The sequence below is a fragment of the Oreochromis aureus genome, linkage group 11, assembly GCF_013358895.1.
Source record: "Oreochromis aureus strain Israel breed Guangdong linkage group 11, ZZ_aureus, whole genome shotgun sequence".
NCBI lineage: Eukaryota > Metazoa > Chordata > Actinopteri > Cichliformes > Cichlidae > Oreochromis > Oreochromis aureus.
In genome coordinates, this window is record NC_052952.1 from 1,383,770 (window position 1) to 1,398,794 (window position 15,025).

General features: G+C 41.9%; 1 protein-coding gene across 1 annotated transcript; it reads left to right on the forward strand.

The window, feature by feature from the left end:
• The first annotated feature begins 281 nt into the window (after window positions 1-281).
• On the forward strand, window positions 282-8,583 carry rwdd1 (RWD domain containing 1). The gene is made up of 7 exons (XM_031734707.2): window positions 282-723; window positions 1,591-1,656; window positions 4,211-4,341; window positions 5,563-5,706; window positions 5,805-5,937; window positions 6,022-6,084; window positions 8,032-8,583. Exons 1-7 carry the CDS (start codon window positions 651-653, stop codon window positions 8,142-8,144), a joined length of 723 nt encoding a protein of 240 aa, XP_031590567.1. The 5' UTR covers window positions 282-650; the 3' UTR covers window positions 8,145-8,583.
• The last annotated feature ends 6,442 nt before the right edge of the window (window positions 8,584-15,025 follow it).

Consider the following 15,025-nt stretch of genomic DNA (forward strand, 5'->3'; position numbering starts at 1 on the left):
ACTGTCCACTGCCATTATGTGAAAAACGTCTGGGTGATAAAAATAAATAAATAAATACCAACAAAAGTGCAAAACAAGATTTGGTAATTTGACTGGTTCTTATATAGCTTATATAGATTCTTATATCTCAAAGTACTTTGTACAACGTGCCTCATTCACCCATTCAGACAAACACTTTGGATACACCAATGGATGAATTGCAAATTGGTGGACTGAAGGTTCATGTGTTGAAGAGCAACTTGGAGTCAGTATGTTGCCCATGGATACAGGAAAAGGGAGAACATCCCTGTTAGTAAAACGGTTCGTTTCCCTTATCTATTTATTTATTTATTTGTTTGTTTTCCTCTAAATGATAATCGATAAACGAGCCGATTTTTTTTCTCATTCATAAAGAAAAACCGCAAACACACGGACGCAAGTTTTTCTCTTGTTCTTGCGTCGAGCGTGTGATCTACATAAGTCCAGAAGGTGGCGGTAATGTACGTTCAAAGCTGGTTTGCTAACCCCGCTAACCCCGAAAAGAAGAAGAAGAAGGAGAAGCGGCGGATCGTCGAGATAATCGATCGACTGTTTCAGCTGAGTACACAGCACACAGCGAACGTATTGGTGATGATTTTACGAACTTCCAGATAACCTGTAGCTACACAAACATGACAGACTACGCCGAAGAGCAGCGGAATGAACTCGAAGCCATCGAGTCCATCTACCCAGACTCCTTTACAGGTCTGAATGGCACGTAACGTTAAGTAGGATTATAGCACGAAAGTAGCAGCTAGCTCATAGCTAGCAAGTACACGTTACTTAGCTTGCTGGTTTTGGTGCATGCTCAGTGATCCAGGTAAGTAAATCCCAGAAGGTTGATTCTGTTCATCTGGACGTTTTCAGTGGGAGAAACGTTTCATCCAGGGGACTTGTTCGGTCTCAGCTGACGGCAGGTTTCCAACCTTAAATAGGACATTTGTACAATGACTGAAACTTTTCACGTGAAAAGAGAAAGACCATCTCTGAATCGAAGAGGGGGCCTAAGGGTACACCTGTCTCCATCTTACAATGCTGTGATTGCAGCCACTCCCCAACTCTCTGTGAATGGGACTCATGGTCAGTGATCAGTGGGTGTTGATCAATGGTCATGAGAATTTGCAGAACTGACCTCACAGCCCATTGTTATTCAGCGGTGCTAGTTTCAGTCATTGTACAAATGTACTGTTTATAAGATTGGAAGCCTGCAGTCAGCTGAGACTGAAGAAGTTGGATGAGTGACGAAATCTTTCTGCCACTGAAAACGTCCAGATGAGGAGCATCAACTTTTTGGGATTAGCTTGCTGGTGTTCTTGTATTTGTGAAAGGATACTCATATTAATGTTAAATACTAATACTATTTCTATTAGCACTCGGTAGCTGTTGGGAAAAGCAAACATTGTTATGCTTGCCTGAAGTCTTTATTGTTATTGGTATACAAATCTTTATTATTTCTAAATGTGAATACTGACAAAGAGAAGAGATGAGTAAAATCTTCAAATATGCCTTAGTTACCCAATCAGTTATGAAATCATAGTAGTAGTGATGTTGCTAATGAGTGTGTACTTGCAGTGCTCTCAGAAGATCCCACCAGCTTCACCATCACGGTCACATCCGATGCCGGGGAGAACGGGGAAAGTAAGTAAACTGATGAATGTGGTTGGAAAACAGTGTTTTGGTAATAACTAGCACTGCAGCTGTTAACGGTGTTTTAAACTGAAATTGGTTTTGGAACAATTATATGTTATGTGTAGGTCGTGTCTTGTTATATCCTGTATGTTACCTAAATGTTGTGCATCTGCACTTTATTGCTGTTATGGGATGTGTGGTGTAATTTCAATTCCTTTGTAACTGCATCTGAAGAAATTGACAAATAAAACTGACTTTGACTTTGACTTTATAGAATGTGTGTGTGTGTATATATGTATGCGTACATTTATAGCATATATTTAAAAGCAACTTAACATTTGAAGTGGATCACGATAATAGGACAGTATTGTGAAACCTCTGGTGTGAAATCTATTAACATTGAGCCCATTCAGGACTACACTCTCACAGCAGTTGAAAGAACCAGGTCAGAAGGAACACTGGTCCCAGTGATACTGCTTTGCTTCTAAGGATGTTCCCCTGCATGGCCGCAAGATCAGTGGATCAGCTTTAACTGGCCTGTAACTGTTCACTTCTTCCTTTGCCTTCCTAGTTGATGTTTCCTGTGATGCTGTGGTTTTGGTGAGTAGGCTTGCCGAAGCATAGCCATTAATGCAGAGTCCTTTGGCCTCTTAATTGGGAGGAGCATCATCCATTTCAACACAACCAGAGACAGACACAGTTCCTCTGTCACCATCAAACTCTTGCTGTTGAAAGTAGGGCTGCCACAAACCATCATTTTGGTAGGCGACTAGTCGCCGATTATTTTTGCGACTAGTCGACTATTAAATTAGCCGTTTATGATTTTGATAGTCGACTAATCGTGGCAGGCCTAGTTGAAAGATCAAAAAATTATTTAGATTTATTTGCAAAATAATTTTGAACTCACCAGAGAATTGAAAATATTAGTATTGCTGATGGAAGGAAATGATTATTTGGGGTTCATTTCAAGCTTTTCATCTGCTTCTGTCATGATGGTTCGTGTGCAGCCAGGTCACTTAACTCGTGCGTGGCTACCTCTTGTTAACTGATTGGAAGTTTCGACCAATTCCATGTACATGCTGAAACAGGAATATTATACCATTAAAGACCTGGGTGACCTCGGCTTCTAAATGTAGATAAAACTTCGGTTATTGAAGTCAGCCCTATAACCAGTAATCAGATACTTAGTATTACCTTGGCCTCCAGTAACACTGTGATATTTCCTCTACTTTTAAGATTAGGCTTCAAACTTTTCCTTTTTGCTAAAGCATATAGTTAGGGCTGGACCAGGTGACCCTGAATCCTCCCTTAGTTACGCTGCAATAGGTGTAGGCTGCTGGTCGCTTCACATAAGCCCATAAAACTACTTGGATCAACTCAGCACAGTTTCCAGGGCTTTCTTTTAGCACAGTACTTGGTACCAGCAGGTACTTTTTAGTACCTGCTCCGCTGGGATTCCAAGTGATCCAAACCGGTGCTAAATTGTGACATCGTCAGACTGCATGCCACCGATTGGCTGGTCAGTAGCGTCACTCAATGAATAATGAGAGCATCTTGTTCACGATAAAATCAAAACTGCCAGGAAACGGCTACAAAAACCAACGCTGGGGGGAGGGTGATGAAAAGCTCCCGACAGAGCAGCAGGTATATATTCACTTCAACATCCACCTTTGTTGTAGCGTTCGTGTCGCATATTAATTACCTCGCAGGACGAGCAGACACGTTGCTATGACGACAAGCACACCAGCAAGGTACTACTGGGTAGTAATGGAAAACCAGTTGAGTGGCGCTGATCCATAGCGAGTCGACCCGAGTGGGTACTAAGGGAAAAGGGGCCATAATGCACTGGGCAGTTCTTTTTAACTATGTCTTTATGCACTATTCATTAGTTAGTAGTAATCCAGATCTCTTCCACAGCGTGTCTTTGGCCCATCTTCTTCCTGTGGCAGATGGCCGCCGCTCCCTGAGCCTGGTTCTGCTGGAGGTTTCTTTTAACAGGAAGAAACCTCCAGCAGAACAGCTTTTCCTTCCCACTGTCACTGAGGCACTTGCTCATAGAGGGCCTGTGTCCCTGAAGGACCTGACATGCGTTCACGTTCAGTGTTCTTTATTTGCTTCCACACTGTCTTTGTGTCTGTTTCACATTGCTTCAGCACATTGCAGTACTCCCAACTCCGACTCTGCTGCAGCCGCTCCTCCCTCCTCTCCGGCCCGGCCGCTACTGAAATAGTGAAGGGGAGGGTCTTAGTAACACAGCAAAGGCCACTTTAATGCACCCCACTCAGGGGCTCCAGGAACGCTGGGTAGACTGCATCGTTGATTGAGAAGCACGAATAACAAGACCCGTTACGTGACCAGAATGAAAGAAATCCTCTCGTCCACTAGTGAAAACCCCACTATGCAGGCACTAAGCTGGGGGGATACACGTGTATCCACCCTGTTTGACTTTACATGTGAATAAAGAATAAATGAAAGTTTTATCTTTAGTTAAATAATAAAAAGAACTTTTTCATTTTGCACTCGTAAAGTTGTGGAACATGAACTGTCTGTTGTCTTTTTGCAGCTGTGGAAACAACTTTAAAGTTTACGTATGTAGACAAGTACCCAGACGAGCCCCCGCTGTGGGAAATCTATTCCCAGGAGAACTTGGAGGAGAGTGACACAGAAGATATCCTCACACTGTTACAACAGCAGGTCTGTCATTGGATTTATCTGGGCAGTCGTGGGTCTGGTGCTGGTTGAGGGCTAATTAGTGGCTTCTAGATCTTTCCAGATGCTTAGATGGAAGCCCAGTGCCTTGGATGACAGCTTCACTGCTGTGTGTCTACATTTGTGATTTAGATGAAGCTCAAACCTCATTAAGAGGAATCTGTGAAGAAATGGAAGAAATCCTGCTGAATCTTAAAGCTCCAGACTTTTAGAAACAACATTTGTACAGCTGGTCCATGGGCACGACTAAAGCAACATTTTAATGAAATATGATTCAGTCTGCATATTAATAACAGTGTATGTTCATTGAACTGTGCAGTGAAGCATGTCAGACATGTAGTGAGATGGAGACAACTTTAAAAGTTTACAAAGTGTTTAAAAGGATTGATAAATGCATTATTTTTATCAATACAATTCAGAGTATCAGATTGATGTAAGCTTTATACAGGGCATACACAAGCAGTCAGGAGTTTGGACATGACCTCTTATTTAATGGTTTTTCTTTATTTTTATGACTATTTACATTGTAGATTCACACTGAAGGCATCAAAACTATGAACACATGTGGAATTATGTAGTAAACAGAAAGTGTGGAATACCATAATGCTGTTTTCCAACAGTCTTGAAGGAGTTCCCACAGATGCTGAGCACTTGTTGGCCCTTGTGCCTTCACTCTGCGCTCCATCTCATCCCAGACCATCTCAGTTGGCCTTAGGTCAGGTGACTGTGGAAGCCAGGCCACGGTGCAGCACTCCATCGCTCATATATCTGATGTCTTCGTGTTGTATCTACAATGTCCAAAGTAGTAAAAATAAAGAAAAACCATTGAATGAGAAGCTGTGTCCAAACTTTTCATAGATTTGTCTGTGACAGTCAAATAAGAACGCATCAGCGGGAGGATACGCTTGATGAGAAAATTTACTTTACTTTCAATTTTGCATTTTTTATGTGAACTAAGAAGCTTCACAGGTGAGAAGTGAAACATCTCCAAGAACCTTACAGAACCTTTCTTTCCAAGCTCCTTAAACTACACAGCAATAATAATAATGATAGAAATGTAGGTGACATCAGACATCTCTCCATCTCCTTATTGCAAAAAAAAAAAAAAAAAAAAAAGAACCAAAAGTGTTGCACTGTTCTTGGACAGTTGGTGAAATGTGGCTCTATCAATGCAGTGTGCTTTGTATGTTTGTGTTCACTGTACAGGCAGAAGAAAACTTGGGCATGGTGATGATCTTCACCCTGGTTACAGCTGTTCAAGAGAAACTTAATACAATTGTTGATGTGATGAAAAATAGGCAAGAAGAGGAAAAGCAGAGGAAAGAGAAAGAGGCCCAGGAAGCAGAGAAGGTAGAATCCAGACTGGATTTATGACCATTCACCCTTTGCTTGAGTGCACACAATCAACCAAGGTTTTACTCCATTATAACAGTAGTTGCTTTCAACAGGTGGCTTTCCAGGGAACAGTGGTAACCATTGAAAACTTCCTGGCATGGAAAGCCAAGTTTGAGCTGGAAATGGCTGAACTGAGGAGAAAAAAGCAGAAAGAGGAAGAGCAGGCAGGAAAACCCAAACTGACAGGTACGTGGTGTTACTCAAACACATCAAAAACTGTAAAGATGATGACATACGTGTCCAGACTGAAGACCCTGCATCTGTCACCAGGTAAACAGCTGTTTGAGAGAGACCACAACCTGGACACGTCTGACATTCAGTTCCTTGAAGATGGTAAGGACTGTTTCTGAGTGTTCTGCTTCTTTTTGTTATACGGACTAAACTGAGTCATTAATAGGACAGTGGAATCTAAACATAACACTTGTTTGGACGTCTGTGTTTGGAGATATTCACTAGGCACATGATCAGTCATGATGGGCTGATGGATGGTTGTTTCATTCGGGATGGTGGTTTTGACACTCAGTAGTCCCTGACCTCCTCCCTTCCTATTAGTGTACAGTCTCAGTGTGCTGTGTCTGGGGTGAAACGCTCACGTTCTTGCCTCAGTCTCAGTGGCTTCCACCTTTTCCTTTGGCCATCCTATTATCCCAGCAGTGTTGATTGCTCGGATCTTGTTCTTCCCATTCAGCAGACTCCTCGGGTTTGCCTCACTCTCTGCAGGTATTTGGTGGTTGTAGTTTTCAGAGCTTCCTCTTTACGGTTTCCATTTTCTTGTGGGATTAAAAGATACTTATAGCTGTACTCAGTATCTGCAGTGTTGCCTTCTAGTAGTGCAATTCCCGACCAACATTTTTTTGTTACCATCCGACTACGCTTCAACAGTCCAAATGACATTCCGATGTTATTGCTGTAGATCCCAGCGGTGTCAGTCGACGGGTTTATCCTTCAGGAGTATGAGGTCTCTTGTCTGTCGTTACAGGGCGTTAGGTACGTGTAGTGACGGCCATATTGTCGGCAGGAAGTCGGACTAGTTTCTGGTGGATGCTGCCCTTTGTCACAGATTCTGTTATGGACGGTATCTAGGTGCAGCAGGTAGTGAAGGGTCTCTGTTTTGGTGGCATCAGGATTTCAGCTTTGCTTTTTGCGAATGTTGTGGTTCCCTTGGCTTCATCAGGTGGTGACCTCCAGCTTTCACTGGAGCGGTTTGCTGCCGAGTGTGAAGCAGCTGGATTCAGAATCAGCACCTCAGTTTCCGAGACCTTCTCATCTTGAAAGGGTGGAGTCAAACTCTGTGTCAGGGATGAGTTACTACCCCGGGTGGAGGAGTAATATACTTACATATCTATATTAATGCTAATATATATTGTAATATATCTATATCACGGCTAAAGCACTTCTGGATGGATGCAAACTGCATTTCGTTGCCCTGTACCTGTGACATGTGCAATGACAATAAAGTTGAATTTTATTCTATTCTATTCTATTAAGTATGTCGGGGTCTTGTTCACAAGTGAGGGGAGAGTGGAATGTGAGCTTGTCAGGATTGAGCCACAGACTTTGTATCATCGTGAAGAGAGAAGTGAGCGTAAAAGCGAAGTTGTTGATTTACTGCGATCTGCCTTCCTACCCTCACCTGTGCTCATGAGCTCAGGTGAGTAACCAAACCAACAAATTTGCAGATATAAGTGGCAAAAGTAAGCTTCCTTTGAAGGCTCTCCTTTAGTGATAGACTGAGGAGCTCAGCTGTTTGAGAGTAGAGCCGCTGCTCAGATTAGGTGGTTCAGGCATCAGACTAGGAGGCCCCCCCTAACCTCCTGGGTGAAGCATTCTGGGCGTGTCCTACTTGGTGGGTGCTCCCATACAGACCCAGGACTTGCTGGACAGATTATGTCTTGGTTGGCTTGTGAACAACTCATTGTCTGCCCAGATGAGCTGGAAGAGGTACCCAGGGTGATGGAAGTCTGGGCTTCAGACCCCGGTGACCCGAACCTGGATAAGTGGCAGAAAGTGGATGGAATTGCCTTTGTGTTTGTGTGGCTAGGGAGAAACAGGAACGGTTGAGCATGGATATGGATTGGCAGCAGGCAGAGACAAGTGAAAGGGAGAAAAAAATGTGACTTTCTAAGTGATATATCGCAATTAGCTGGGGGAAGATCTGATTGCTGTGTAAGGGTCACAGATCATCTGGGTCTGTTGAGAGAACAGCTGTGTGTGGATTTGGTAGGAATAATCTTTTTCCTGTGAAGTTTCTTCTAACCCCGTGGCTTTCTTCTTATGCAGCTGGAAACAACGTTGAAGTGGACGAGTCACTATTCCAGGACATTGAGGACTTGGATTTGGATGAAGATGACCCAGATTTTGACCCTATAGAGATGGGTAGTGATGAAGACTAAAGGCAGAGCAGGACGGTGGAATTCAAAGGCTTCAAGCATGATCGTAGGAACATGCTGCTCTTGCCCTGGACGCCGTCTTCTGGCCATTAAGGACATGTCTGCTTTTTTTTTTTTTTTTTTTTTTTTTACAAAACTCAGAATGAAAGGAGAGGAAATTGTTTAAAAACACAGACACACACAACAGTTGGTGTTTATTTCAACTGCCTCGATTATTAACTCTGATAAAAATGTGTGTTCCCTCTGGGGGTTTGTCTTTAAGCTCATCCCAGTGTCAGCGATTTTCTGTCCAGGTGAGGGCACTAAAATGTCAGGTATGGCCAGAGAATAAAAGTCTTGCTTTGCTGAGGTTGAAGTAACTATACTCTATTACATGTCTCCGCATTTCCAGAAAAACTGGAATATTTTCCAATGTGTAGTAAAAACATTCTGTGACAATAAATCAGGTGAGCAGTTATTTACGTGACCAAAGTAGGATTGTAGTAGTTGGACTGACTAACTCCAAATCTGAATTTGATGGCTGTAACACTGTGGGAAAGTTGGGCATGTTTAGCAGTTTGTTACATCAGTTTTAATTCAAATAGTTTAATTTGGAAGTGAGTCTAAGATGTGTAGCAGTGGTTGCATTGTTGCTTCAACGGTCCTGGGCCGGAGCCTTTGTGCATATACATATAAATAAGATTAAATCACAAGCATATGTGAGCAGGTAGAGCATGTGTGTGTGTATATACACACACTACCGATGAAAATGTTTAGAACAGCCCAATTTTTCCAGTTATTTAATGCAATTCAAGTTTAAGTCCAATGAGTATCTTAAAATAGAACAAACAAGTGGTGAACTGCCAGGTTAAAATAAAATATGTGGTAAACCAAAAGTGAAAAATAATGCACATTTCAGAATTATAAAAAAAAAAAGGTCTTTTTCAGGGACACAACATGGGTTAACAATTTAAAGCTGCTCTGCAGCAATGGAGACTCGAGACTTGAAAGTTGGTGCTACTAATTCCAGCAGGTCCAACCCCCTCTGTTGGACTGACTGTGGTACCCTGATGAGCATCAGATGAACGGTACTGTACTGCAGAAAGTAGTGTGTTGGTACAGAAATGGTGAGAAAAAGGTCATTAACAATGGAAGAGAGACAGACCATCATAACACTTGTAAATGTAGGTCTGTCCTACAGAGAAACTGCAAAGAAAGTCAAGGTGTCAGTGAGTACAGTTTCCTTCAGCATCCAAAGGCTCAGAAACAAACTGACAGGAAGGTCTGCAGACCCAAAGACACGACTGAATCAGTTACAGTGTGATAGGCGGCTCACAGGACAACAGCTTCAAGCACAGCTTGATAGAGGTCGTAGTAAGCAAGTCTCAGTTTCAGCTGTGAAGAGAAGACCCTTCACAGTCAGACCAGGAGTGACATGTTTAGCCGCATGTTCTCCTTAAATTGCTGGCTGTCTGAGTGGTGTCCCAGAAACGATGTGGGCTTCATAGATAATTGGCAAACCTTCTGAGGAAACCTGGTCTTGTTGGGAGAGATGGCATCCATCCCACTTTGGATGGAGCAGCTCTCATTTCTAGAAATATGGACCAATTTATTAAACCCCCAAAATATGACTATCCAGAGTTGGGACCAGGAAGCAGAGTTGCAGTCTTACACGCCCTCTGCAGCTTCTCTCCTCCTACTACCCCCAAAACCCATCTCCATAGAGACTGTGTCAGCTCCCAAAAGAGAAAAAAACAAACTAAAACCAGCAATAAACAACTTAAACATAAAAATCACAAAGAAAGAACAATACAGTATCCACATCTGAACCAAAGAGTAAAACAGTGAAATGTGGATTATTAAATATTAGGTCTCTCTCCTTCAAGTCTCTGTTAGTACATGACTTAATAATTGATCAACAAATCGATTTACTCTGCCTTACAGAAACCTGGTTGCAGCAGGATGATTATGTTAGTTTAAATGAATCAACACCCCGAGTCATTCTGACTACCAGAAACCTCGAAGCACAGGCCGAGGGGCGGTGTGGCAGCAATTTTTCACACCAGTCTATTAATCAACCAAAGACCAAGACAGACTTTTAATTCATTTGAAAGCCTGATGCTTAGCCTCGTCCACCCCAGCTGTAAAACTCAGAAACCAGTCTTACTTGTTATCATCTATCGTCCACCTGGGCCTTACACAGAGTTTCTCTCTGATTTCTCAGACTTTTATCTGATTTAGTGCTCAGCTCAGATAAAATAATTATTGTGGGTGATTTTAACATCCATGTAGATGCTAAAATGACAGCCTCAACATGGCATTTAATCTGTTATTAGACTCAATTGGCTTCTCTCAAAGTGTAAAAGAACCCACCCACCACTTTAATCACACTCTAGATCTTGTTTTAACATATGGCATAGAAACTGAACATTTAACAGTGTTTCCTGAAAACCCTCTGCTGTCTGATCATTTCCTGATAACATTTACATTTACAATAATTGATTACACAGCAGTGGAGAGTAGACTTTATCAAAGTAGATGTCTTTCTGAAAGTGCTGTAACTAAGTTTAAGAATATAATCCACCCACTGTTATCATCTTCAATGCCCTGTACCAACATAGAGCAGAGCAGCTATCTGAACGCTACTCCAACAGAGGTCGATTATCTTGTTAATAATTTTACCTCCTCACTACGCATGCGACTCTGGATACTGTAGCTCCTGTGAAAACTAAGGTCTCAAATCAGAAGTACCTGACTCCGTGGTATAATTCTCAAACACGTAGCCTAAAGCAGATAACTCGTAAGCTGGAGAGGAAATGGCGTGTCACAAATTTAGAGGATCATCATTTAGCCTGGAGAAATAGTTTGCTGCTTTATAAGAAAGCCCTCCATAAAGCCAGAACATCTTACTATTCGTCACTGATTGAAGAAAATAAGAACAACCCCAGGTTTCTCTTCAGCACTGTAGCCAGGCTGACAAACAGTCAGAGCTCTACTGAGCCAACCATCCCTTTAACGTTAACTAGTAATGACTTCATGAACTTCTTCACAAATTCTTATCAAAGAAAAATTACCAATAATCATCCCACAGATGTAATATTATCTACAGCTACTTTTAGTACCATCGATGTTAAGTTAGACTCTTTTCTCCAATTGATCTTTCTGAGTTAACTTCAATAATTAATTCCTCCAAACCATCAACGTGTCTTTTAGACCCCATTCCTACAAAACTGCTCAAAGATGTCCTGCCATTAATTAATGCTTCAATCTTAAATATGATCAACCTATCTCTAATAATCGGCTATGTACCACAGGCCTTCAAGGTGGCTGTAGTTAAACCTTTACTCAAAAAGCCATCTCTAGACCCAGCTGTCTTAGCTAATTATAGGCCAATCTCCAACCTTCCTTTCATATCAAACATCCTTGAAAGAGTAGTTGTCAAACAGCTAACAGATCATCTGCAGAGGAATGGCTTATTTGAAGAGTTTCAGTCAGGTTTCAGAGCTCATCACAGCACAGAAACAGCTTTAGTGAAGGTTACAAATGATCTTCTTATGGCCTCTGACAGTGGACTCATCTCTGTGCTTGTCCTGCTAGACCTCAGTGCAGCGTTCGATACTGTCGACCATAATATCCTATTAGAGCGATTAGAACATGCTGTAGGTATTACAGGTACTGCACTGCAGTGGTTTGTATCATATCTATCTAATAGACTCCAATTTGTACATGTAAATGGAGAGTCCTCTTCACACACTAAGGTCAATTATGGTGTTCCACAGGGTTCAGTGCTAGGACCAATTCTGTTTACATTATACATGCTTCCCTTAGGCAGCATCATTAGAAGACATAGTATAAATTTTCACTGCTATGCAGACGACACCCAGCTCTATCTGTCCATGAAGCCAGGTAACACACATCAATTAGTTAAACTGCAGGAATGTCTTAAAGACATAAAGACCTGGAGGCGCTAACTTTCTGCTTCTTAATTCAGATCAAACTGAGGTTATTGTACTCGGCCCTGAAAATCTTAGAAATATGGTATCTAAGCAGATTCTTACGCTGGATGGCATTACCTTGGCCTCCAGTAACACTGTGAGGAACCTTGGAGTCATTTTGACCAGGACATGTCCTTCAATGCACATATTAAACAAATATGTAAGACTGCTTTCTTCCATTTGTGCAACATCTCTAAAATTAGAAATATCCTGTCTCAGAGTGACGCTGAAAAACTAGTTCATGCATTTATTACTTCCAGGCTGGACTACTGTAATTCTTTATTATCAGGATGTCCTAAAACTCGCTGAAAAGTCTTCAGCTGATCCAAAATGCTGCAGCAAGAGTCCTGACAGGGACTAGAAAGAGAGAGCATATTTCTCCTGTTTTGGCTTCCCTTCATTGGCTTCCTGTTAAATCCAGAATTGAATTCAAAATCCTGCTCCTCACATACAAGGTCTTAAATAATCAGGCCCCATCTTATCTTAATGACCTTGTAGTACCATATCACCCTATTAGAGCACTTCGCTCTCACACTGCAGGCCTACTTGTTGTTCCTAGAGTATTTAAAAGTAGAATGGGAGGCAGAGCCTTCAGTTTTCAGGCCCCTCTTCTGTGGAACCAGCTTCCAGTTTGGATTCAGGAGACAGACACTATCTCTACTTTCAAGATTAGGCTTCAAACTTTCCTTTTTGCTAAAGCATATAGTTAGGGCTGGACCAGGTGACCCTGAATCCTCCCTTAGTTATGCTGCAATAGACGAGGCTGCCGGGGATTCCCATGATGCATTGAGTTTTACCTGTCCAGTCACCTTTCTCACTCACTATGTGTTAATAGACCTCTCTGCATTGAATCATATCTGTTATTAATCTCTGTCTCTCTTCCACAGCATGTCTTTATCCTGTCTTCCTTCTCTCACCCCAACCGGTCGCAGCAGATGGCCCCGCCCTCCCTGAGCCTGGTTCTGCCGGAGGTTTCTTCCTGTTAAAGGGAGTTTTCCTTCTCACTGTCGCCAAAGTGCTTGCTCATAGGGGTCATATGATTGTTGGGTTTTTCTCTGTACCTGTGAAGCGCCTTGGGGCGACTTTTGTTGTGATTTGGCGCTATATAAATAAAATTGAATTGAATTGAATTGAATTGAATTGAATTGAATTGAATTGAACTTCCTGCTGCAGGTTTGACAGGACGAGCTGCAGCAAGAAAGCCAGACGTCAGAATCAGACAAAGAGGCTTGGCTGGCCCATGAAACACCACCATTGGACTACTGCAGACTGGAAGAAGGTATCATGGACTGATGGATCAGAATCTGGAATCTTTGGTTGTTAAGTGTTAGCAAATACAGAATGATTATCTGGTTGAAGGTAACTTCAGAGAGGTGAACAGTGAGCAGCAACATGGTTTCACTACATACGTGATGTTTCCTTTGATAGTGTTGATGAAGACAGAAGGCGTTACACTGTCTCTTTAGACAAGAACTGTGCTACTGTATGACGACTGGTTCCTATATAGTACATTTCTGGTGTACTTGACCCCAAGTACTTTATTCAGGGAGCTCTTTGGGTGTAGACATCTATTAAAGACTGTACAGAGAAAACCATGTTGGCATCATCAGCTGATGGATGGTGACGAGATGAGGTGATAGTCCTGCTTATACTAAAGTTAAAGACAAAAAGTCAAAATGATTCATCATCCATGATGTCACATAGACAGTAACTCAGATCTGCACAGCTTCTGTTTTAAACACTGTAGTCAGCTGCAGAAAGAGAACATGAGATTTTCTCTGACAGCATTCAATACAACCTGATGTAAGGTCAAAGGTCGTCACCTGATGAAATAAAAACTTCAACAAGGAATTCTTTCACACTGGGTCTTGCCAATAGTGTGTTATTTACCATAAAGTAATTCAGAGTCAGTCATATCTGAGTAATGACAATGTAATATATATAGATTTTTACTGTATAGCGTTCTACAGGACTGAAGGAGCTGCTGGTAAAGACTACGAGTCCTGCTTGATCCCTGCACTGAGATCTGGCACAGGACAGCTGTGATGAAAGACCTCTGCACCCAGGAGACACAGTTTGGTCCTGATGGTCTCCTCATTAGGTCTTTTCCAGGCTGAATGTTGACGATCATAATATCATCATATATATTTAATCTCTCTAATATTTTGGGTATTTATATTTGAGGTATTTCTTCTATTTTGTAACTTTGTTACATAATGTATTATTTGATTTAGTTCAGTCTGCTGCTGTTGTCTTGGCGCAGCTGTAATCACATCATTTCCTTAGGGATTAATAAAGTATACTGATTCTAATGTGGAATTTGGATCCTGTTATCAAATGCAAAAGAACAAATTACACTTGTATGAAACCTGCTGCTGCTGTGTTTTTAGATCTAACGAGCTGTAGAGTGCTCATGGATCTAAAACTGTTTAAATCTTCAGGTTTATATCATCCTCAGTCTTGTTTCAAGGACAACATTTAATTTCCAGGCAATTCTTTCACAGTACTCTGTGGAGTGTGCAGCTGATGTCATCTCTGGGGAGAGTGCTGAAGCATTCAAACATAGAGACTATTAGAGTAACACAGGTGTGTCGCATTGCTATCTAATTAACAACAGGGCCTACAGAGTGAATGATTCTTATAGTATCAAGTTAACAATCAGAATCAGTCTATGCGAAAGAAGACCCCCTGAACACAAATCAGCGTGATGGGAATTACTAATAATGGCAGAAAAGCATCTTTGGGAAAAATGAAGAGAACTTTCTTGTCCCATCCGCTGATCTGTGACCTATACCGCATCAGACACCAGGGGGCGAAAGAGACGTTTGGCTTCATGTTTGTGGAGCGCTGGGTCGTCCATGGGGAAAATGGGGGTGATTTGGCTCTTTCGGCTTTCCGTACTATACCGGT

Coding starts and splice junctions, on each gene's coding strand:
- rwdd1 (XM_031734707.2), top strand. CDS start 651: ATGACAGACTACGCCGAAGAGCAGCGGAATGAACTCGAAGCCATCGAG. Junction 724..1,590: donor CTACCCAGACTCCTTTACAG/GTCTGAATGGCA, acceptor GTGTACTTGCAG/TGCTCTCAGAAGATCCCACC. Junction 5,938..6,021: donor AGGAAAACCCAAACTGACAG/GTACGTGGTGTT, acceptor ATCTGTCACCAG/GTAAACAGCTGTTTGAGAGA.